Source organism: Artemia franciscana, chromosome 11 (assembly GCF_032884065.1).
Source record: "Artemia franciscana chromosome 11, ASM3288406v1, whole genome shotgun sequence".
In the NCBI taxonomy this organism is placed as follows: domain Eukaryota; kingdom Metazoa; phylum Arthropoda; class Branchiopoda; order Anostraca; family Artemiidae; genus Artemia; species Artemia franciscana.
The window spans coordinates 9,298,773-9,325,073 of record NC_088873.1 but is presented as its reverse complement, the minus strand read 5'-3'; the positions used below and the strand labels follow the sequence as shown (position 1 = coordinate 9,325,073).

General features: G+C 33.6%; 1 protein-coding gene across 1 annotated transcript in view; it reads right to left on the bottom strand.

Annotated features, from left to right (window-relative positions):
• LOC136032776 (uncharacterized) overlaps positions 1-25,368 on the bottom strand; it is a 45,890-nt gene extending 20,522 nt beyond the window's left edge. Inside the window, exons 1-4 of the mRNA XM_065713129.1 lie at positions 25,239-25,368; positions 18,003-18,111; positions 8,094-8,296; positions 572-779 (exon numbers count right to left, since the gene is read on the bottom strand). Coding sequence (XP_065569201.1) covers positions 572-779; positions 8,094-8,296; positions 18,003-18,099 — 508 coding nt within the window. The 5' untranslated portion in view covers positions 18,100-18,111; positions 25,239-25,368. The remainder of the gene's footprint in view (positions 1-571; positions 780-8,093; positions 8,297-18,002; positions 18,112-25,238) is intronic.
• Between the last annotated feature and the right edge of the window lie 933 nt (positions 25,369-26,301).

Here is a 26,301-nt window from a genome sequence, read left to right as displayed (position 1 = left end):
TTATACAGTGGTTTAATTAAGGTTTTCCTAAAATCATTGGGTACTTCCCCTTTTTCAAAAATCATGTTCATAATCTTCAGTAGCTTATTCCTAACCTCAGAGCCACCATATTTAAGGAACTCATTAATCATACTATCAGCACCTGGGGCCTTATTATTTTTTAATCCTTCTAGTACTGTCGCCAATTCTTCCTCACTAAACAAATCTTCCTTCACATCCAAGGTATCACAAACTTTTTCATTTTCATCTATATCTTTTCCTGCAACTGTATCTCGGTTTAGCACATTCTCAAAATGTTCCACCCATCTTTCTTTAACTTTTTCCTTATCACTAATTGTGACCCCATTTCTATCTTTAACTGGGACTAGTCCGGATCGGCTACTCCCTTTCAATTTATTAACATGCCAGTATAATATTTTACTATTATGTATTTGCTTTGCAGCCTATGCAAAATGTATGAAGTGGTGCAGACATCCGTGATCGGGAATAGAGACCGTTAACAATGTTAGTCGATTACAATTATCAACAACTGAAGTTTAATAACCGATTAGTTAATACAACAGTAACATACCTTTGCGTAGATTTTCACAATCAAGGTTTGTCTTTTCAATGGCATCAGTAATTTCTTGCTTCCCTTTCAAATGTTTCTCTACAATAAAATCCAACGGCTGTGACTGAGAAGTAATATCACAGGATTTGTAAAGGGTTTGAGTCGCAAAATCGTGACCAACTTTGTACAAATGATCATTCAGAACGAATATTTCCTTCTGCTTTCCAACCTAAAAAACAAAAAAAACTTAAACGAAAGGTATAAGAAAGTTACTATGCAGAACTAAAGACAGTATCTTCTTTGACAACAATTTTTTGTCACTATATTTAGATGCAATGCTTCTTATATAACCTTGGATTTCAAGATAATACTGATAATTATAATTCTTAAGATCGACATTATAGAGATTTATTGCAAAAATTATCGGAAGAAAAAACTACACTCTCGTACAAAAACTATACTCTGTTAAATTTTAGCAATAAAAGAGCAAAAAAGGAAATGTAAGAAACCACTTCAATATTCGTCGTGATTACGTCCCAAAATATCAGGCTATTATAGGACTCTTTATCTATTGAACTCGACTTAGAATATCCACTTAGAAATTGATACCCTAAGAACATGTATTTATATGAGAGCATTTTAGAAGGCAAAGACTAGAATGCTTTAATAATAGGTAAAGAGCGATGCGCCTCCGACATATTTCTTGTATGCCTTTCAGCCTATACCCCGCGCCTTTTTAAACCCTGAGAGCCCCCTATGGTATTTGATCAATATTTTATCACGCTTGGAAGGATTAAAAGATCCATAAAAGGTTCTTTCATAGGGTGGATGACCCAAACAGCCTTAAGGACAAGGGCCTCAAATTATGCAATTGGATTGTTCTTCAATCATACATTTTAGTAGAAAAGGTGGGCATGTCATATCTTGCTAGAAACGTTACGCGTATTTTAGATACGTATAATTAAAACCACAACTATCGTCAAACCCCCCTGAAATACTTTTAGCAGAAAAGCAGGCATGTTACACCTTTTTTGAGCTAGAATAGTTTAATGAATTCCCAATCTGCGTAATAAGAGGACCAAAGCACGCCTGTGGCCTGATCCATACGCAATCTCTTCTTCCCTCTCCATCGTCTGATTTCTAGCCGTAAGGTATGCATGTTATACTTCATCTCAACTGGAATTCTGCAAGGGTTTCAAACTACATAATTGAAGGAAAAAATGGACTGAGATCTCCAAACCACCATCCCTACCACCATTTTTCAGCAGAAAGGTAGGCTAATGTTTTTCCTACAAGCAGTTTTAGGCTTACGAGGTGAGTACCTTAGTCCATTCAGCGTAAAAGTGATAGTTTACCAGAGGCGTAACACTACTTCTCCTACCTCTGTAAGAAAGTACTTTGGCGCAGTTGAAATTCATGGAACAAAGGTACAGAGAGGACAGGTTTTCAGAGACGTATTCCATTTCCAAGCCCACCCTACCTTCCGCAGGAAAGTGCTCCCATGCAAAGCACACAAAACTACAGTCTAGCAGAGATCCCCCAGGAAATTTTAGGTTGTAGGGTTTTGTGGCCCCAAACCTTCAAAGTTTTGAAAGTCAGGGATTTTAAAAGTACAAAATCTTGAAGCCTGCTCGGGTGTAGATACCTGTCTATAAAAAGTTAAGCGAAATTCAGCGCTTTCGACTATTTGGACACTTTCCAAGCAAAGCTACTATAGACTGCCAAATCTCAGTTAATCGAGCCAAAAAAAAAAATCGATCAAAATTTCCAAGTTCCAACTTTGTCTACCACGCTAAAGTATACTGCCCGTTGGCTCAACAGATTTTTTGCTATGCACTTCTACCCAAAACGGGCCTTTGATAACCTGTTTGCATCTTTGTGATTGGATCTCCTGATGATTATAATGCATGATTGGAGGCATAAAGAGGGTCAGTGACTGTACCAACCCCCCTTTGTCAACATCCGTATGGTAATGTCGTTTCTTAACGGATATTACTGCAATGTTTGCATTTTGAACTTAACAACGAAAACTTTTTTTTTACTGAAAAATAATTTAAAAAGAACTAATTTCGGTTGTTAAGATAATTAAAGGTGTCCTGTGGTGGCGCAGTGGGTTTGACCTTAGCTTGGTAATACGGGACTCAGAGATCGAATCATGCTGCAGCAATGCACTGCACGGCCGACGCAGGGACCTTAGTAGTCAAGAAGCGTCGTTAATCTGATACAATACAATACAAGATACTTAAAGGTTCTTTTTAAAGAAAGCCTGCATAAAAACCGAAATTATTTAATGGTCTAATTGCTTTTCAAAGAAATCCTGCACATAAAAAACAAAATTCCAGGATGTTTGAAGAGCTTAATACGAAGAAAAAAAGAACAGAAAGCACCTCACTTGGAGTGTTCAAGCCAACAAAGAGGGAATTTTCCAACGAAGACCGGCCTTATCAAAATATTTACGTTGTATTCTTGCGCCACAAAGTCTAAGGAGTGAGAGTCCAAAATAAAATGTTGCATCGATTGAGAGAGATGATGTCCAAGGACTAAAGATAACAACATCAGAGAGACAGCTGGATTGTAACTAGCTCAGCCGTTCTACGAGTTTGTGGATATTCCATATCTCTAAGAATAACGAGACTAAGGTCATACGGCATATGTTAGTAAATAGTCTAACTTTCGGCCTTCCTGATAGCCAAAAACGGGGTTAAATTAATAATTTTAAATAAAATTAAACTGAAACTTCAATTTGTGTACCTTAATTATATTACAATGTTGTGATTGAGAATCAGCTCAAACCTGTGGATTGATTAGCCTCATTTTAACTTGGCCATACTATAAAAGTATTTACTTAAAAACTATGTAGCTTGCATCTCTAGTGGGTACATGGGACAAGAGGAGGCGGAATAACAGGGTTCTTTTCACGACATAGAATTATAATTTCTGGTTGTGATTTTGTCCACGGGGGGGGGGGGGTATGGAATCCCCTTGCAAAGAGGATTTGTCCACGGATGGAGCAGGAATTCCCTTAGAAAGGGGAATTATCCAAGGGGGAAAATTCCCACACGAGGGGGAATTGTCCAAGGGGGGGGGGGTTAATAGACTAGGAGTAAATTTTAAAAGAAAATTGCTTTCTATGTTTTCAAATGAGTAAAGAAACAAAGTATCATTATCGTCGAATAAATCAAAATCCTCTATGGAGAATTTAACTGTTTTTTTTTTCTCTTTTTTTTTTTACTCTCCAACAAGGTACAAGGTATTAAAACAGAGAAACATGCTCTTTTGCATTCATTAGAAACTTCACACCTATCCTGCCATCCTACTCACTAGACAAACCATAAATTCTCGACAGCTCTCAATGATGGCTAGTTTGCTGGGTGAATTTGCCTATGGGCCCTTCGTCTCTGTAGCGGTCAGCCGACAAGACATGAAAATTAAGATTTGAAAAATGCTTTCAAGGCACCGGATCCTCCTAAGTTTTACTTGAATATTTCTGTTCTTTTGAATTTGTAATATATGCTTGTTTTAAGTTTAAGCTCTTTATATTTTGCAATTTTTGTTTGTTTTAAGTTTCGCTTATATTTTTTTTATAAAAATCTGTGTTTTTTAAACATTTCAGGGCTCCAGATAACTTGTCCAAGAGCAAGAGGTGAAAGGATTATGTATAAAAACAATCCTGACCTGCTTGCTCATTATAACATCTTACAAGTTTCTTTTTCCAGAATAAGTCATATCACAACTGAAACAACGTTTCGAGCTTCATAAGAATGTTTTGTCAAATCTCAATATCCTTACATTCCTGTTGATCATAAGACCATTAAATTGGAGTCTTTACTTGAGCTACAGAACGACATTCTACCTGACGCAGACTATTCGATGCAAGACGTTGAGCTTTGGCGCAAAAAATGGCAGATATTTCCGATCACAGAAAGGCTTTCTTTTGTTTCTCCAAGAATGCAAGCCTTACCTTTCCCCCAAACATTTTTCTCCTTTTATTCTGGTGTCTGTAACGACTGATGTTCCAACAGGTAGCTTTCTCGGTACTTTAAGACCTGTGTCCCGGTCGTCATTTATATTCCCTGTGTCCCGGTCGTCATTTATATTCCCTTTGTCCCGGTCGTCAATTGTGTCCCGGTGTCCCAGTCTGTAATTTATCTTTGAGTGTCCCGGTCGTCATTTATATTCCCTGTGTCCCGGTCTGTATATACATTCGTTTTTGAATTGGTATTTTTTTTTTAGTTTTTAGTTTTTCACCTTTTGTTTAGTTTTTTTAATTATACCTCATGATTCTAATGATTGCCCTTGAGCTTTGTTGATGGTGATTGCTAATCGAACATTCCCTGTGTCCCCGTCGTCATTATTTCCTGTGTCCCGGTCGTCATGGTTTTTACCTTTTTTTAGTTTTTTTTTTCTTTTTTCTTTTTAGTTTTTTTTTGTAGTTTTCACCTTTTTAGTTTTTTTTTATTTTTTTTTTTATTTTTTTTTAGTTTTGTTTTTCTCCTTTATTTTTCAGTTTTTCCTTTTTTCTTTTTTTTCTTTTTTTTCTTTTTTTTCTTTTTTAGTTTTTTTAGTTTTTTTTAGCTTTTTTAGTTATTTTATTATTTTTTAGTTTTTTTTTCTTTTTAGTTTTTTTTGTAGTGTTTACATTTTTTTTTTTAGCTTTTTTGTTTTTTTTTTTTTGTTTTTTTTTGTAGTTTTTACCAAGCCAAGGTTCGAACCTGCAACCTCTCGGACCTAGAACCTGGAACATAACGCGCTACCAACTCAGCTACTTCGGGCTTGAATACATTCGTTTCTGAATTGGTATATGATGAAATAATTCATAATTCAGACGTCATATCCAAATAGAAAGACAGACAGACATAACACACATAAAACTTATTTTTATGTTTTTCTCCTTTATTTTTCAGATTTTTTTCCTTTTTTAGTTTTTTTAGTTTTTTTAGTTTTTTAGCTTTTTTAGTTTTTTTTTATTAGTTTTTAGTTTTTTTTTTAGTGTTTACCTCTTTTTTAGTTTTTTTAGTTTTTAGTTTTTTCTTTTTAGTTTTTTTTTGCAGTTTTTACCTAGCCAAGGTTCGAACCAGCAGCCTCTCGGACCTAGAACCTGGAACATAACGCGTTACCAACTCGGCTACTTCGGGCTTGAATACATTCGTTTTTGAATTGGTATATGATGAAATAATTCAGACGTCATATGCGGACAGACAGACATAACACACATACAACTTATTTTTATATATATAGATATACTATCTTCATAAACGAGTAATAATTGTATATGTATTTATGTATGTATTTTTTCGGGAAAATTGGCATTCTGGGATGTTCTGGCCTAAAAAACGATTTAGATAGGTCATAATTTTGAGAAAATTCGTTAAGAACCTTTATTTTTTTAAAAACTCATGATTTTCATGCATGTAAAATTTTACATTAAACTGCTGAGCAAAAAACTGGTCATTGTAAAAATATTTGTATATATTTTTAACAAGGGATTATAACAATTCAAAAAACTTAGAAAAGAAAACTAAAAGTTTGAAGCTTAGTAAACAATCAGTGTTTTAAAAAAGTATTTATTTGAGTCAGGTCACTTTTATACACATTAGTATTGCAATGACGTTGTCACACTTTTCACATTTATGTGGAAAAATTGAAGATTTTCATGTATGGAGAAGCTTATATTAAATTACTTACAAAGCAAAAAACTGGTAATTGAAAAATATATGCACAGATTTTGACAAGGGGTTAGAACCATTTAAAAACCTTAAAAAAGACAAAACCTTAAATTATATTAGTATCCCCCCCCCACCACAAGAGTGAATGTATCGTTTTTGTATCTGTGGCGCATACGACGTTACAAATGGAAAGTATTTATGGTATATTTTATTAAAGTATTTAAGGTATTAAAGTATTTAAGGTAAAGAATTTTTTAAAGTTCAGTTCAGAATTGCTAAAGTTAGTAAGTAAACTGTAAAAATATTTATTGGTGTCTGAGTATCAGTTCTAATATTTTAATTCAAACTAGTAAAATACCGGACAATTTTGACATTAGTTTTTTTTTGTTTTTTTATGAAAACAACTCGATCCGTGAATAAGACCTACAGGTTTGAACGTAACCAGCTATATAATGCCTTTAGGGAGGCTTAAAAAACGAAAATTTGCACCATCAATTGACAACACCTTTATGGGCAGCTAAAGCAAAGGCCATTGCTAAATTTTCTGAAGTAATCAAAATCCAAAAACGAGTCAAAAGTGGAAATGAAGAGCAAAGACAAGGGCGGTTAGAGGATATGCAAAAACGACAATTAGTGCATGTCAAAAATGAAAATGAAGAGCAAATACACACGCTGTTAGAAGAACAGCGGCGGTGTGTCAAAAATGAAAATGAAGTGCAAAGAGACACAGAGTCGAGAAGACATGCGACACCGAGCATGTGAGCAAGTTAAAAATGAAAATGAAGAGCAAAGACACACGTGGTTAGAAGACGTGCGATAACGAGCAGGTGAGAGAGTCAATGAAAATCAATCTGGTCAGTGAGAATCAAAACGTTTCAAATTGAAAATGATAGCGATGATGATTGGGTTGGGTATTTTGACACGGATAAGGTCATCAATACCTACCATACTTTTGTAAAAAAAAAAAAAAAAAAAAAAAAAAAAAAAAAAAAAAAAAAAAAAAAAAAAAAAAAAAACAAGGTTCGGCAATAAGTATTCCATAATGACGAAAGACAAACCGAGGTAAAACGAACCAAACAAATTGAAAATGATAGCGTAATGATTAGGTTTTGGATTTTGATATAGATAAGACCATCAATGCCTACCATACCTTTGAAAATTAAAAACCTGGAGTAAATAAATCGTTGGTAGAAATAAAAGTTTTTGTTCCAACACCAGAACAATTAAAAGAAACAAAGGTTCGGCGATATGTTTTTCATAATGAGAAAACACAAGCCGAGGCAAAAGAAGGTCCCACCACCTTAACAATTAAAAGAAACAAAGGTTCCTTTGTTTGAAAATCAAAGCCTCTGAAATTCAAAAACCTGGAGTAAATAGATCATTGGAAGAAAAAGAATATTTTGTCCCACTATCTGATCAATTAAAAGAAACAAAGGTTTGGCGATATATCTTTCATAATGACAAAAGACAAGCTGAGGAAAAAACGAAAGGTACAAAAAAACAGAATTTTACAAAGGCAATACTTCTAATTTAAAGTCCATTTGAATGTCATGACACCAATAAAAGGCTCAAATTGTCTGTGCTTAGAAGACAAGTGACAATGAGAATCCATACATAGAAGCCTGTCGCGTGTGGGGGCCTGGCGGCGAAACTGCGGAGCTCCCGGTACTATATATATATATATATATATATATATATATATATATATATATATATATATATATATATATATATATATATAATTCGTTATTTTTTAGTGCAAATTAATCATTCTTTCGTCAGTTGATTTAGGCTTAATTTATTTCTGCTCCTTTAAGATCTTAATATCATTTTCTTTGACAAACTTTCATTTTATTCAGTACCATTAAATATACTACCTTTTTCAGGTGTATTTGATTTTCCAAATCCTCTAGCCTCTGGACTTCACAGTTGAACAAGCTTAGTTTCTGCTCAGCATCACTGATTTGTGAAGACAGACCCATGGTTTTTTCCTCAATCTCAGATATAGACATCATAAGGTCATCTCTCCTTCTTTTTTGCTCTTCAATACTGGTTCTGGCTTTATGAACCTTTTCTGATGCTAGGGCGAAAAGGTTGTTAGAAGAAAAAATACATTATACATAGTGCATAGTGCATAGTACAATACATAGTGCAGGCATTTTAGGAAATGGCTTGTTGTCATTTTAGGAAATCGTGACGTCTGGATGGGCATTAATGGTATTTTAAGAATCTTGAAATAAACCCCGTTAGGCTTTGTACTGGACGCTTCTTTGTCTGCAATTTCAGGCAATTTAATGGCCACGTACCAATTCTAAAATTTGGTCAACCTGCCTCACTCTATGCGTTCTTGCCTCTCCAAAAGCAATTTGAAAATCACAGCTTCTCCTACCGTTTGCCCATGATGTTTACCGAAACACTTAGAAAACTATAGGTCTCCCTGTTCGCCTGTAAGTCCAGGGGACTTATTCGTTATGTGTCAATCCTAAAACACAGTAGTCTGCCTGAGACTCAAAGCAGACAAATCTATTAAACTTAGGTCGATTGTTTGCCTTTGAGTCCAAGCAAATTCAGTCTGCCTTTGAGTCCAAGCAAACTCAGTCTCCCAGAAGTCTTGGTCATCCCTAAAGTTTTATTACTATCTACCTTAGTTCTGCCCCATGAAGGATGGATGATAGACTAAGTCACAAAGGAAAAATAACACAATTTTTATACATTCCTGAAAAAGGCTTATGCCATTCATGCCTATCACTCAGACTTTCAACTGTCTTGGCTTCAGGAGAAAATCATAGCACACAAGAACAGAAGAAACATTTTCAATGTTTTATGTAGTTTTGTAACAAATTTAGCAAGACTTGCTTCTAAAGATCATGTATTTGTTTAATTAAACTTCTTTTTTCTTTTAATAGTCCAGAGATAGATAAGCTCAAAAGTCTGTTTATGCTCAAATACCAACAATAATAAAAAAAGGAGCATATTTTGTACCAGGAATAAGAATTATGAAAAGGGAATTTATACCAAATTGGTATGAACAAAGAACGTATTAATTATTCTATATGATTATGCATTATTATGAATATAAATTTGTTATCACAAAATAAATCTTTGTTTATTATCACCTTTAGCTTAAAATGACAGATAACAGCAAATGTTGCCCTTAAAATGCTTAGCGAAAAGAAGGGCAGTTTTGTGTCTGAGTTCTCAGTAGATTTCAGCTAATGCACACATTTCTCACACTGAACTAAAATCCTAAATAGACTATTACATTGTGCAAAGTAGTCTTCTCAGCTGAGATCAGACATGATAGTTCCCCCCATTACATTTAAAATTTAATTTTTAAAGTTCACTTTTTTCAAAAGTGTTCAAACAAACCTACAAAAAAGTACTAATGGAAAAAAATTTCTATTCTGATTTAGCACTCCATTTTCAACTGTTCAATTCAAAATTTCATCAGACAGGTTAATCCTACTGTAAATCCAATGCGCATAACATACTCCAATAAAACAAAGATGAAAAAAAGTCAATGCTCAAAAGCCAGGTATTAACTATCTATAAATCCTTAAAAACAGCTTGCAAAATCTGTTCTTCTAGAATAACATCTCAAATAGAAATTGAGACCAAGTGGCTAATTCCTATCAATGCTCAAAGGCCAAGCATTTAGTATCTAAAAATGTTTAACAAGAGCTTGCGAAATCCCTTCATCCAGAAAACTACTGGACAAAAAGTTTGGACCAGGTGGCTAATTACAGCCAATGCTCAAAAACCACATATTTACTATCTGTATTTATTTAGCAAGAACTGGCAAAATCTGTTCATCTAGAAAACAACTTGAATGGAAATTGGGGCCAGGCGACTAATTCCTTTCAATGCTCAAAGGCCAAGTATTTACTATCTATAAAGTCTTAACAAGAGCTTGCAAAATCCATTCATCTAGAAAACCACTGGACAAGAAGTTTGGGCCAGGTGGCTAATTACAACCAATGCTCAAAAACCACATATATAATATCTATATTTACTTAAAAAGAGCTTGCCAAATCAGTTCATCTAGAAAACAACTCGAGTGGAAATTGGGGCCAAGTAGCTAACTCCTATCAATGCTCAAATGCCAAGTATTTACTATGTATAAAGTCTTAAGAAGAGCTTGCAAAATTCGTTCATCTAGAAAACCACTGGACAAGAAGTTTGGGCCAAGTAGCTAATTACAAACAAAGCTCAAAAACGACATATTCACTATCTATATTTACTTAGCGAGAATTGACAAAATCTGTTCATCTAGAAAACAACTTAAATGGACATTGGGGACAAGTGACTAATTCCTATCAATGCTCAAAGGCCAAATGTTTACTATCTATATAGGCTTAACAAAAGCTTGCCAAATCCGTTCATCTAGAAAACCACTGGACAAAAAGTTTGGGCCAAGTAGCTAATTACAAACAAAGCTCAAAAACGATATATTCACTATCTATATTTACTTAGCAAGATACTTTAGCATAAAGAGCGAGGTATTTAGGAGGAGATAAATACCTCGCTCTTTATGCTAAAATATTTTTAGTGATTTCAACTATTTATTCTACGGCCTTTTTGATTCAGGGGTCATTCTTAAAGAATTGGGACAAAACTTACGATTTAGTGTAAAGAGCGAGGTATTAACGAGGGTACAAACCCCCTCGTACACATAATAAAAATATAAGAATATAAAAGTTTGTTACGTAAGTTAATTCTTAAGTTACGTATATTTTTTACTAATAAAAACGTTCGTTGAATATTAAAAGTTCTAGTAGCCTTTTTAAGTAACCGAAAAATTGGAGGGCAGCTAGGCCTCCTTCCCCACCCCTTATTTCTCAAAATCGTCTGATCAAAACTAAGAGAAAGCCATTTAGCCAAAAAAAAAAAATTAATATACTAATTTCATTTCTATAATTTATGTGCGGAGAGGCAAAATCAAACATGCATTAATTCAAAAACATTCAGAAATTAAATAAAAAAAACTAGTTTTTTTAACTGAAAGTAAGGAGCGACATTAAAACTTAAAACGAACAGAAATTACTCCGTATATGAAATGGGTTGTCCCCTCCGCAGTCCCACGCTCTTTACGCTAAAGTTTTTAATTGTTTTAAAAAGTAGAATTGTGGCAAAGAGTCAAACTTTAGCGTAAAGAGCGAGGCACTGCGGAGGGGACAACCCATTTCATATACGGAGTAATTTCTGTTCGTTTTAAGTTTTAATGTCGCTCCTTACTTTCAGTTAAAAAACTAGTTTTTTTTATTTAATATTTACTTAGCAAGAATTGGCAAAATCTGTTCATCTAGAAAACAACTCGAGTGGAAATTGGGGCCAGGCGACTAATTCCTTTCAATGCTCAAAGGCCAAATGTTTACTATCTATATAGGCTTAACAAAAGCTTGCAAAATCCGTTCATCTAGAAAACCACTAGACAAGAAGTTTGGGCCAAGTAGCTAATTACAAACAAAGCTCAAAAACGACATATTCACTATCCATATTTACTTAGCAAGAATTGGCAAAATCTGTTTATCTAGAAAACAACTTGAATGGACATTGGGGACACGTGACTAATTCCTATCAATGCTCAAAGGCCAAATGTTTACTATCTATATAGGCTTAACAAAAGCTTGCAAAATCTGTTCATCTAGAAAACCACTGGACAAGAAGTTTGGGTCAAGTAGCTAATTACAAACAAAGCTCAAAAACGACATATTCACTATCTATATTTACTTAGCAAGAATTGGCAAAATCTGTTCATCTAGAAAACCACTTGAATGGACATTGGGGACAAGTGACTAATTTCTATCAATGCTCAAAGGCCAAATATTTACTATAATAATAATAATAATAATTTATTTTTAACCCACATCATAACAAGTTATGGCACTTGTGGAGTAACAAAAAGAAAAAAAAAAGAAAAAGAAAATACACTACAAATAGAAAAAACATTACGCTACAATGAGATTAACCGAACAGACGGACCAAAGGATGATGAGGCGATAAACGATAAAAAACTGATTCCGACAACCTTCCATACATAAGGGCCAACTTTGCACTTATATCAGGGACATCAAACTTACGAATTATCTTCCTATTGCTATACCAAGGGGGGAGATAAAGTAAAAATTTACAATATCTGAAATAAAAAATCCGAATCTGATTAACATCTTTTTTCTTTAGAAGGGGATAAAGACCAGAAAGATAAAGGACAGAATGATCACAAAATGTAGCATATAGTCTACCGAGTGCACGTCTATTATACTTCCCTCGATTAGCAACTATCTTAGAATAGCCCGTTTGAATTTTCTTTTGAACATCACGAACAGTGCACTGCCGTAGGCAAGAAATTGAATTCGTAACAGTAATACCCAACCACCGAAAGGTGGAAACAAAGGGTATTGAAAAACCGCGACAAGCTAAGGGAGCATTAGAGGAAGTCGGACCATTAAAAACTAGAAATTCACATTTCTCGACATTAAGAGAAAGACCAATATTAGAAAATAGACATGAAACTTTTGAGACCATAAACGAGAGACCTTGCTTATTTTTACACAAAAGTAAAAGGTCATCTGCATAAGGAAGATAAGAAACATCTGTGAGTCCAATAAAATAATTTGATCTAATTTCATCTAAAATACCAGAAATGCACATTTTGAATATACTAGGTGATAAAACCCCTCCCTGCTTGACACCTCGACATAAACGGACAAACGGAGATCCAGATTTATTAATTCGGAGAAAAGAATTCTCATACCAAAAACGAAGAAGAAAAATGACTGAAAGATTTACACCATTATTAAAAAGGAAAAAAAAAAGCTTGACTGTGAACTACATTGTCAAAAGCTTTAGAAAGGTCCAAAGTACACATATAAAGTGGCGACCCCTCAGCCATGCTATTCTTAAGGGCGGAAGAAAGAACACGGTGTGCATGTTGACAACCAATACCAGCTTGAAACCCGAATTGATTCGATCCGAAATTTATATTTTCATTTAAATGAGGAATTAAAATATATTCAAGGATTTTACTCAGGTTACACGTAGTGGTTATAGGGCGATAAGATGAACATTGAGAAGGGAGTTTTCCCCGGTTTAGAATTGAGGTGACATTTCCACAAAGAAATCTATCCGGAACCAGAGAAGATGTTAAACACATTTGGAACAACAACTGCAAATGAAATAAAAGAACAACACACATTGGATTTATATTATTTACACTAATACCATCAATATCAATGGATGAAGATTTCAGTTGCTTAATTGCATTTTCAACAGCAGTTATTGATACTGGAATAATATGGCCCTGATGAAGCGAAGGCGGTAGAATTTTAGAAAGTAACCGAGAATAATGTGACTGCACAAAAAAAATTAATTTTGGAAGAAATTCCCGAATAGTAAACATACCAAGTTGAACTAGAAATCGAATCACTATTATAAAGATCACTTTTATCCAGCTTCTCAGAATTGATCAATTTAGACCAATCCTTTTTAGAGGCTGGAAAATCCATACCCTTATAACGAATAGATTTAAGGTACTTTTTATAATCATTCTTTGTTTTCTGCTTTATATCCGCAACAGACCCCGTTATAGGTCTACCACAATCAACACAAATTCGAAGCCAAAGTTTTGCCTTATTTTTAAAATTCTTTAATTCAGGATCGGCAGCCCATATAGATTTCCGCGTTTTTATACGAATACGTTCCTGGGGAACCGCAATTTTTTTTAGCTTCTTTCATACATCTAATTATATCATCATAGTATCTATCAAGATCACGCTTACTACCCTTTACTTGCAATTGGAGTAGATGATAAGGCACACGAATACAATTAAGCAATATATATAAAGCAATATCGGCTCTTTTCCAATTACTACATTTAAACCATTTAGAATTCCCAATAGGGGCAACATTGCAAAGGTTACGTTTCAGTTCAGTAGTAAATGAAAGCGATAGATGGTCAATGTCATCAGACTCAATATCAACATGAATAATCGAGCATTTTAGCTGTGATGAACTGATTATATGATCAATATTAGAAACACTACCAGATTGATGGATATAGGAGTATGATAAATCTTTCTTCAGAATCACGTAAGGGGGCATGCACTCCAATATTTCTCGGGATCGATAACTTTGTTCATTCAAATCCGTGTTAAAGTCACCAAGAACTATAAAATCAAGTTTATTTTCCTTGACACGATTCATCACGGACTTTAAAGACTTGCATGTAATAGCAAATTTATTTATTGACTCCACTGTATTATTTTTATATGGAAGATAAACATTAGCAAACACAGTACTATTTACTCTAACAGCAAGAATGTGCTTATCCGAATAAAAAAGGGATGGGTTCGAAAGATCAATACTTTTTTAAAAAAATACAGGCCAGGCCTCCAGAAGGACGGCCACGCGTGGTAACAGCATCAGAAGTAAAAACCGAATGAACAGAGCTTCGATGAAGGAAATTTCTGCTAGAGGAAGTTAACAAAGTTTCTTGCAGGCAGATAACGTCGAAGTTCTCGTACAGATCGTCAATATAAGCATCTTTATTTTTTGTGCCATTGATATTGTGCGATATGATTGAAATTTGTAAAGTCATTTAGAGGTTTGTTGACTAGCAAAACCACGGAGAACGGAGCATGACATGCTAAAGGACACGTGTTCACCATTGCAATTGGCACATTTTGGTGAGGTATTGCATGGATTTTCTTTTGAACTAATATGCTCAAAGGCCAAATGTTTACTATCTATATAGGCTTAACAAAAGCTTGCAAAATCCATTCATCTAGAAAACCACTGAACAAGAAGTTTGGGCCAAGTAGCTAATTACAAACAAAGCTCAACAACGACATATTCACTATCTATATTTACTTAGCAAGAATTGGCAAAATCTGTTCATCTAGAAAACAACTCGAGTTGAAACTGGGGCCAGGCGACTAATTCCTTTCAATGCTCAAAGGCCAAATATTTACTATCTATATAGGCTTAACAAAAGCTTGCAAAATCCGTTCATCTAGAAAAACACTGGACAAGAAGTTTGGGCCAAGTAGCTAATTACAAACAAAGCTCAAAAACGACATATTCACTATATATATTTACTTAGCAAGAATTGACAAAATCTGTTCATCTAGAAAACAACTCGAGTGGAAATTGGGGCCAGGCGACTAATTCCTTTCAATGCTCAAAGGCCAAATGTTTACTATCTATATAGGCTTAACAAAAGCTTGCAAAATCCGTTCATCTAGAAAACCACTGGACAAGAAGTTTGGACCAAGAAGCTAATTACAAACAAAGCTCAAAAACGATATATTCACTATCTATATTTACTTAGCAAGAATTGACAAAATCTGTTTATCTAGAAAACAACTTGAATGGACATTGGGGACAAGTGACTAATTCCTATCAATGCTCAAAGGCCAAATGTTTACTATCTATATAGGCTTAACAAAAGCTTGCAAAATCCGTTCATCTAGAAAACCACTGGACAAGAAGTTTGGGCCAAGTAGCTAATTACAAACAAAGCTCAAAAACGACATATTCACTATCTATATTTACTTAGCAAGAATTGGCAAAATCTGTTCATCTAGAAAACAACTCGAGTGGAAACTGGGGCCAGGCGACTAATTCCTTTCAATGCTCAAAGGCCAAATATTTACTATCTATATAGGCTTAACATAAGCTTGTAAAATCCGTTCATCTAGAAAACCACTGGACAAGAAGTTTGGGCCAAGTAGCTAATTACAAACAAAGCTCAAAAACGACATATTCACTATCTATATTTACTTAGCAAGAATTGGCAAAATCTGTTCATCCAGAAAACAACTCGAGTGGAAATTGGGGCCAGGCGACTAATTCCTTTCAATGCTCAAATGCCAAATATTTACTATCTATATAGGCTTAACAAAAGCTTGTAAAATCCGTTCATCTAGAACACCACTGGACAAGAAGTTTGGGCCAAGTAGCTAATTACAAACAAAGCTCAAAAACGACATATTCACTATCTATATTTACTTAGCAAGAACTGGCAAAATCTGTTTATCTAAAAAACAACTTGAATGGACATTGGGGACAAGTGACTAATTCCTATCAATGCTCAAAGGCCAAATGTTTACTATCTATATAGGCTTAACAAAAGCTTGCAAAATCCGTTCATCTAGAAAACCACTGGACAAGAAATTTGGGCCAAGTAGCTAATTACAAACAAAGCTCAAAAACGACATATTCACTATCTATATTTACTTAGCAAGAATTGGCAAAACCTGTTCATCTAAAAAACAACTCGAGTGGAAATTGGGGCCAGGCGACTAATTCCTTTCAATGCTCATAGGCCAAATATTTACTATCTATATAGGCTTAACAAAAGCTTGCAAAATCCGTTCATCTAGAAAAACACTGGACAAGAAGTTTGGGCCAAGTAGCTAATTACAAACAAAGCTCAAAAACGACATATTCACTATATATATTTACTTAGCAAGAATTGACAAAATCTGTTCATCTAGAAAACAACTCGAGTGGAAATTGGGGCCAGGCGACTAATTCCTTTCAATGCTCAAAGGCCAAATGTTTACTATCTATATAGGCTTAACAAAAGCTTGCAAAATCCGTTCATCTAGAAAACCACTGGACAAGAAGTTTGGGCCAAGTAGCTAATTACAAACAAAGCTCAAAAACGACATATTCACTATCTATATTTACTTAGCAAGAATTGGAAAAATCTGTTCATCTAGAAAACAACTTGAATGGACATTGGGGACAAGTGACTAATTCCTATCAATGCTCAAAGGCCAAATGTTTACTATCTATATAGGCTTAACAAAAGCTTGCAAAATCTGTTCATCTAGAATACCACTGGACAAGAAGTTTGGGCCAAGTAGCTAATTACAAACAAAGCTCAAAAACGACATATTCACTATATATATTTACTTAGCAAGAATTGGCAAAATCTGTTCATCTAGAAAACAACTTGAATGGACATTGGGGACAAGTGACTAATTCCTATCAATGCTCAAAGACCAAATGTTTACTATCTATATGGGCTTAACAAAAGCTTGCAAAATCCGTTCATCTAGAAAACCACTGGACAAGAAGTTTGGGCCAAGTAGCTAATTACAAACAAAGCTCAAAAACGACATATTCACTATCTATATTTACTTAGCAAGAATTGGCAAAATCTGTTCATCTAGAAAACAACTTAAATGGACATTGGGGACAAGTGACTAATTCCTATCAATGCTCAAAGGCCAAATGTTTACTATCTATATAGGCTTAACAAAAGCTTGCAAAATCTGTTCATCTAGAAAACCACTGGACAAGAAGTTTGGGCCAAGTAGCTAATTACAAACAAAGCTCAAAAACGACATATTCACTATCTATATTTACTTAGCAAGAATTGGCAAAATCTGTTCATCTAGAAAACAACTTGAATGGACGTTGGGGACAAGTGACTAATTCCTATCAATGCTCAAAGGCCAAATGTTTACTATCTATATAGGTTTAACAAAAGCTTGCAAAATCCGTTCATCTAGAAAACCACTGGACAAGAAGTTTGGGCCAAGTAGCAAATTACAAACAAAGCTCACAAACAACATATTTATTATCTATATTTACTTAACAAGAACTTGCAAAATCTATTCATCTAGAAAACAACTCCAATGAAAATTGGGGCTAAGTGGCTACTTCTAATCATGCTCAAAAGCCAAGTAGCCTATTTCCCATCTATAAATAGAACTAGCAAAATATTTCACCCAGAAAACCACTTAACAAGAGATCTGGGCCAAGTAGCTAATTACCTTCTTTTAAGAATAGTTTTTTATGCTCAAGTTCCAATTCTCCTCTTTTCAATTCATCAAGTAGCATTTCATAAGGCATCCATGAATCAGCTGCCATAATTGAACAAATCTATAAGAAAAAACTAATCTGTTTTTGAAGTTTAAATCTTTCTGTTTGTATATTATTGCAAAATAGATGCAAGGGTAGAAGGAGCAGATCTAGGATTTTCTTTAAGGGGAGGGGTGCTAATAGGTTGCTTCAATAAATTTGCAAACAAAGAAATTCCCATAATTTAAAGGGAACATTGACAATTATGTGTCATAGGTAGGTAATGGAAATGGTGGTAAGTTTAATCTAAGATCTGGTGAGGGTTAAACTTCTAATATACCTGTCGAAATTAAAATGGTATAAAAATATTGTTACAAAATAGAAAGTTATAAAAACTGCATCACCATAAAAGAAGTTGTTCACCATCTATAAAAAATGGGATATTTAACATTTTCTACATAATTTTTGCCCTTGCATATTTGATAACTTTTGCAAGTCAGTCAATATTTTTATTGTTAAAAAATCTATATATATATATATATATATATATATATATATATATATATATATATATATATATATATATATATATAATATAAGTTGTATGTCTGTTATGTCTGTTACACTATGTCTGTTATGCCAGATTATATCTTCTGTATATATATATATATATATATACATATATATATATATATATATATATATATATATATATATATATATATATAAATAAGTTGTATTTATTTTTGTGTTGAGGGTTTGCACATGACGTCTGAAAAATAAAGAAGAAAAAGAAAACTGAAACTAAAAATGTAAAAACTGGGAATTGCATAAATATTTCAATATATTTTGACAATAGATTAAAGTAATTCGAAAACCTTAAAACAGAAACTTAAATTTTGAGGTTTATTATAAATTGTTGAGCTTTAGCATGCTTGGCACATGAAGATTTTTCCAACTGTCAATCTTAGAATGAACATTGACAAATTGAAAAACATTGAAAAAGATAGAATGTTACCAGATCCTACAATGGCAGAAGAAAAAGCCAAGGATGCTGCTCAAAGAGCTAATGCCAAAAGGCTTGCGGCTAAAGAACGCAAAACCGCGCAGTTAGATGAAGATCAACCTGGTCAGCAAGAGTCAAAACGTATCAAAACTGAAAATGATAGTGATGATGATTGGGTTTGGGATTTTGACTTGTACAAAATAAAAATAAAATAAATAAAAGGTCTTGAGCCATCTTCTGGGGTCACACACTCTTTGTGACAATTTGCATAGTTCAAAACACTTAGCATGTCACCTAATTGTATGGCATTGCTTAGTAACAATGATAGTAATGAAGAGTAGGAAATGAGGATAAAGATACAACTTGTATATTTGTAAAAGATACATTAAACATTAAACACTGTACTGGCTCTTTTAGGGGTGTAACAAAAAAAAACAGAACAAAGAGATAGAAATGCATAGAAGACATTTAAAACAAGAGTTTTAAGTATAGGCAATAAAGCATTAACTAATCATGGTTTCTTTTTAAGAATGGTGCTTTAATAAACAGTGTCAACTTTGACAAAATCAATCTACTTATTAAATAGTTGATGTCTACCTCAATATTTTGGTGAACATTATTTCCTCTCCTATTCATCCTAAAATATTCAAATAAAGACCAAAATCATTAAAATAATATGAACTCTAATAAAGATGCATGTATATATGTGCTTCAAACTAAGTATATGAGTCAAAATACTCCTTAAAAAAAATAATTATGTGTTTATTATCTTTATATTTGATAGGTATAGATTGGTGATTTAAACTCTCAGGATTTCAAACTGAAATCCTGATTCGACTGATTCAAACTGAATAAGTTCTAATTAGATTTTTGGTCTTGGGACTTTCAGATATTCAATTCAAATGTTTAAATCTTGATATGTCTGTTGAGCAAAAACATTAAAATTTGAAATTTGACTAAGATTTAGCATTAAGTAAGAGAATTGTCATGTAAAAATTTTGATTTATAAACATCTAATCAGGGAAATATGATTAGATAGCATGCATCAAAATACATATAAAAATCCTCAGCAGTATATAAAGCAGTATAGACAATTTTATGCACAAATATATGCAACCCCTATACAAAAACATAAGTATATTTTATGGCTGGTTGGTGTTGAGAAGGTGAGAAATTCAGAAGTAATTTTGTAGTTGTATTCTGTTTCTGTGGTAACTCAAGTTGTGTGATTTTCCACTTTTTATCAACATTTTATTAGTAAATGTTTAAAAAAAACGATGCCATTCCACCAATTCTAACTGAGGATTCAGAGTGCCCCCATGGATCTGTCACTGAAGGTTAGTACTTGATCCCATTAGAACCAAAATTTACAATTATACTGTAATTTTTACACTGATCTGCAAAAAACTATATTCTTATATTTGCCAAATTCTATCATACATATTGAAAATTTTTATACTCGACTAAAGTTGATCTGTTTAAACTTTGATTGCAGTGGGCTAGTGATATGCATAAGTTGCAGTTGTGTTTAAAAGCATACAACATGAAAACCAAAAAATTAAAAGTATGTAATTTACATGGTTTCAATGAACATCTGAAGCGCAAAGATAAATTTCAAACGGAATTATGAATTTTGCATTATAGATCTATTGCTGAAATACCATTATCTTTGAAAATTTGTTATCCAAAATTTATCATAACTGGCTTACAAAATAATGTTTCATTGAAAGAGATACTACACTAATACCAGTGATTAGCAGCAATAATTTTATATAGCTGGCAAGTGAATGAGTCAACTTGAAACTATTTGTTTTCTAAAAATGTGTATACCACCTGTTATAATTTGTAATTAAGAACCTCATGATGCTGGATTCTTCAAGAATTTGGAATTTGCAGTTACTATACAAATTTCACACTGGGGTGTATGTTTAACTTAACTCTGTTCAACTCAGCCCTTGTAAATCAACCTCCATTAAATTTAGTTCCATGCAAGTCAATCCTATTTCCACTTAACCTGCATTCTACACAATCCCTTTCTATCCTACAAGACATCCATTTAAATCTATACAAACAAAGATAATTGCTTAAAGGCTTTCTATATCACAAAACATATAGTCAAATGATTACTGTCAGGGAGAATTTATTAAATTAACATATTAACTCCCTATTTTCCAGAAATTTTAAAACCAAAGGACTTTCAACATCTTACTTTATATAATTGTTAATGTTTGTAACTACTAAAGCAAGCAATAATTACACAGATTGGACTCAGCCACATTTCAGAAATTGATGATAAATTTGACATTCCAGCAAGTCTATCCTTTTTGGAGACATTGCTAGGGTTTCATACAAGACTTTCAGGAACAATTTTTTATAGGGGGGGGGGGGGAGGGGTAAGGGATCTTAGAAATTTGCATTTGGGGGAATGGGGCAAACTTTTTTCTCTGGTCTTTAAGAGAGCATATGTTATGGGTTTCTTTTTAGGTCAGTTGTTCATAAGCTCTTTGGCTGTTATGATAAGAAAATTCTTACTTTACTGTATCATAAAAACATCTATTTACTTTATTTACAAAGCTGCTTTTAGCTTAACTCCATCTCACCCCCCCCCCCCCCCCTAATACCTTGATATAACCCTGGGCTATGCCCAATATTTAATGATTTTGTCTGTTTTTTTTGTTTTGTTTTTTTAATTGGCATTACCAACTAACAACTGATGCAAAATAAGGGTAAATTTTAAGAATGTTGAGTTAAATTGGGCAGAAAGATAAATATGCTGGTAAAATTCTAGTTTAGTGACTTCTTGCTATCTTGGAAAGGGGTTAGGTTAGGGAAATAAAGCTTTTGGTGATGGGTCTACAGGCTAAAGTATATCCCAGGAAGATATTTTAAAGTACCCACCTCTACTCCTTCTCCGTCTAGAGGGCCCTGAAATTTGCCTACATGACAGGTCTATACCCATGGAAATTTTGATAAAACAACATTTTACCTTAATTATCAATCACCAGTTGCTTTTTCTCTGCCTTTAGTTCTGAAAATGTAATTCCTGTTATTTGAGTAGAATTCTGAGCCATATCAATGTTGTTGTTTTTTTTTCAAAATTTAGGTAATGTTTTTGCATATCTTTAAAACCTTATAAATTAGGATTGAGCAAAGTTGTGAAGCTAAAAACAATGTTTTTTTGTACTTCATTCAAGCAGAAAATCTATTTTGCAAAGTTTCACTTTTATAACACACATATTTTTAATGATCACAACCCTCTAGAGAAAGAGGTAGTAGAGTTTCATTTTCCTAACCTAACCCCTTTCTGAGATAGCAAGAAGTCACCAAACTAGAATTGAACTCTGCTTTGAAGTTTTGATTTCTTTTAAATCCTTACTTATGGCCTAACCAACCCTATGTGTGGTTCAGCTACTTTTTTGGCCTAAGATGGTTGGCCAAAAACCATTGATAAATTATACAAGTAAGCATTTGGTAAAATTTTAGTTTGGCTATCTTTTGCTATGTTGGAAAGGGGTTAGATTAGAAAAATTAAACTTTCATGGATGGTTCTACTTTGTCTTTATATTAGTAATACTTTATAGCCTAGTGTAATTTACCAAATATTATGTTTGGAAAGAACATCAATTGGAAAATGAAATGGTACTACCATTTTGTTAGGATATTTGGTAAATTCCTAGTTAATTGACTTCTTGCTATCTTGGAAAGGGTTTAGGTTAGGAAAATGAAACTTTCAAAGATGGGTCTACAGGCTAAAATATGTCCAAGGAAGGTATTTTAAAGTACCCATCTCTACTCCTTCTCCCTCTAGACGGCCCTGAAATTTGCCTACATGACACCATTGAAATTTTGACCTATGATCTATTGAAATTTTGACAAAACAACATTTTACCTTAATTTCAGTTACTAGTTGCTTTTTCTCTGCTTTTAGTTCTGAAAATGCAATTCCTGTTATTTGAGTTGAATTTTGAACCATATCAATATTTTTTTTTCAAAATTTAGGAAATATATTTGTATATCTTTAAAACCTTATAAAATGGATAAATTTGACATTCCAGCAAGTCTATCCTTTTTGGAGACATTGCTAGGGTTTCATACAAGACTTTCAGGAACAATTTTTTATAGGGGGGGGGGGGAGGGGTAAGGGATCTTAGAAATTTGCATTTGGGGGAATGGGGCAAACTTTTTTTCTCTGGTCTTTAAGAGAGCATATGTTATGGGTTTCTTTTTAGGTCAGTTGTTCATAAGCTCTTTGGCTGTTATGATAAGAAAATTCTTACTTTACTGTATCATAAAAACATCTATTTACTTTATTTACAAAGCTGCTTTTAGCTTAACTCCATCTCACCCCCCCCCCCCCCCTAATACCTTGATATAACCCTGGGCTATGCCCAATATTTAATGATTTTGTCTGTTTTTTTTGTTTTGTTTTTTTAATTGGCATTACCAACTAACAACTGATGCAAAATAAGGGTAAATTTTAAGAATGTTGAGTTAAATTGGGCAGAAAGATAAATATGCTGGTAAAATTCTAGTTTAGTGACTTCTTGCTATCTTGGAAAGGGGTTAGGTTAGGGAAATAAAGCTTTTGGTGATGGGTCTACAGGCTAAAGTATATCCCAGGAAGATATTTTAAAGTACCCACCTCTACTCCTTCTCCATCTAGAGGGCCCTGAAATTTGCCTACATGACAGGTCTATACCCATGGAAATTTTGATAAAACAACATTTTACCTTAATTATCAATCACCAGTTGCTTTTTCTCTGCCTTTAGTTCTGAAAATGTAATTCCTGTTATTTGAGTAGAATTCTGAGCCATATCAATGTTGTTGTTTTTTTTTCAAAATTTAGGTAATGTTTTTGCATATCTTTAAAACCTTATAAATTAGGATTGAGCAAAGTTGTGAAGCTAAAAACAATGTTTTTTTGTACTTCATTCAAGCAGAAAATCTATTTTGCAAAGTTTCACTTTTATAACACACATATTTTAATGATCACAACCCTCTAGAGAAAGAGGTAGTAGAGTTTCATTTTCCTAACCTAACCCCTTTCTGAGATAGCAAGAAGTCACCAAACTAGAATTGAACTCTGCTTGAAGTTTTGATTTCTTTTAATCCTTACTTATGGCCTAACCAACCCTATGTGTGGTTCAGCTACTTTTTTGGCCTAAGATGGTTGGCCAAAAACCATTGATAAATTATACAAGTAAGCATTTGGTAAAATTTTAGTTTGGCTATCTTTTGCTATGTTGGAAAGGGGTTAGATTAGAAAAATTAAACTTTCATGGATGGTTCTACTTTGTCTTTATATTAGTAATACTTTATAGCCTAGTGTAATTTACCAAATATTATGTTTGGAAAGAACATCAATTGGAAAATGAAATGGTACTACCATTTTGTTAGGATATTTGGTAAATTTCTAGTTAATTGACTTCTTGCTATCTTGGAAAGGGTTTAGGTTAGGAAAATGAAACTTTCAAAGATGGGTCTACAGGCTAAAATATGTCCAAGGAAGGTATTTTAAAGTACCCATCTCTACTCCTTCTCCCTCTAGACGGCCCTGAAATTTGCCTACATGACACCATTGAAATTTTGACCTATGATCTATTGAAATTTTGACAAAACAACATTTTACCTTAATTTCAGTTACTAGTTGCTTTTTCTCTGCTTTTAGTTCTGAAAATGCAATTCCTGTTATTTGAGTTGAATTTTGAACCATATCAATATTTTTTTTTCAAAATTTAGGAAATATATTTGTATATCTTTAAAACCTTATAAAATGGTATTGAGCAAAGTTATGAGGCTGAAAACAATTTTGTTGTACTTCAATTAAGCAGATGATCTATTTTGCAAGGTTTGACTTTTATAACACACATATTTTTAAAGGTTATCAAAGGTCAGGGCCCTCTAGAGGGAGAAGGAGTGAATATGGGTACTTCAAAATACCTTCCCGGGACACACTTTAGCCTGTAGATCCATCCCTGAAAGTTTCATTTTCCTAACCTAAACCCTTTCCGATATAGCAAGAAGTCAATTAACTAGAAATTTACCGGATATTTTGCTGTTACTTTCAGAATAGCCATAATTCTAGAGGTGTCACCATTTCTGAAACAGGCTAGGCATAAGAAAAAAAACACATAGTCTAACTATAGTCCTTTGAAAATATAGCCAAAAGGACACTTTGATAGAATATTTTGAATAGCTTACTGATAAGATAGTATCCAGCAGACAGCTAATGTTGAATTAACTTATAGGCTTGGGCTGTACATGGGCCAATATCAATGTATATGGGACTGGGAATCAATGCTTTCTCATTTTGAAATATTTTGAATTAGCGGCACCTATATTTGGTGACTCTACATCCAGCTAGACATCGTTTTATTTTAGTTTTTTTAAGCCTAAAAAACTAATCTTAGAAAAGAAAGCATAGAGCAATATTAAAAAAGCGATACTTATACTTATGTGGACCACACCAAGGATAGCCTTGGGTGTGGTATGTCGAATATTCTATGAAGCATCAAACGTTAAGCATTAAATAGGCAAACATCAGAAAAGTTAAGTACCAAAGTATCTTTTGTGACCCAAGTACGTACAAAATAAATAAAACATAAGCAACATTACAAATAAAGAAACATAGATATTACCGTGCAATCCAGAACATACTAGAGAAGTGAAGTAAGGTCAATTCTAATGAAATATACCAACAAACAAGATGATAAAACATAGTACTTTGGTAAAAAAAAAAATATGGAAACTACAACAAAGAATTATGTAAAGCAGGGCGCCTAGAACGCATTATGTTAAATGCCTAATATACCTAACCTAATCAAAATACCTACTCTATTAAGTAAATATTTAGTTGAAAAATAACTACAACTTAGTATTTCCTCTGAGCGTCAGCGCATTGTCTCCGAACACAGTTAGCTATAAACCGGTCTCATAGCAACAGAGCATTTTTTTCGAGTGTGTTCTGGATTGTACGGTAGTCCGAAACATATATTGAATACTTCAACTAGAGAACTCTGAGAACTACTTCAGAACTAGAACAGACTGAGAACTACATCTTTCTTGTTTTGACCTTCTTGTTCTTCAAATCACCTTAAGCCATCGTCAAGGCTATAGATTTGATCTAGCCGGTGCTTATAAGACTCTCATTGATCTTGTTGTCTTCACGGATGTATATGGCGGGAGCACCCTAGCCTTAGCTTTGGAGCAAGAGGGCATGTTATGCACTTTCTGGTCACTTGGTTGTCAATATGTTCTTGGTGCC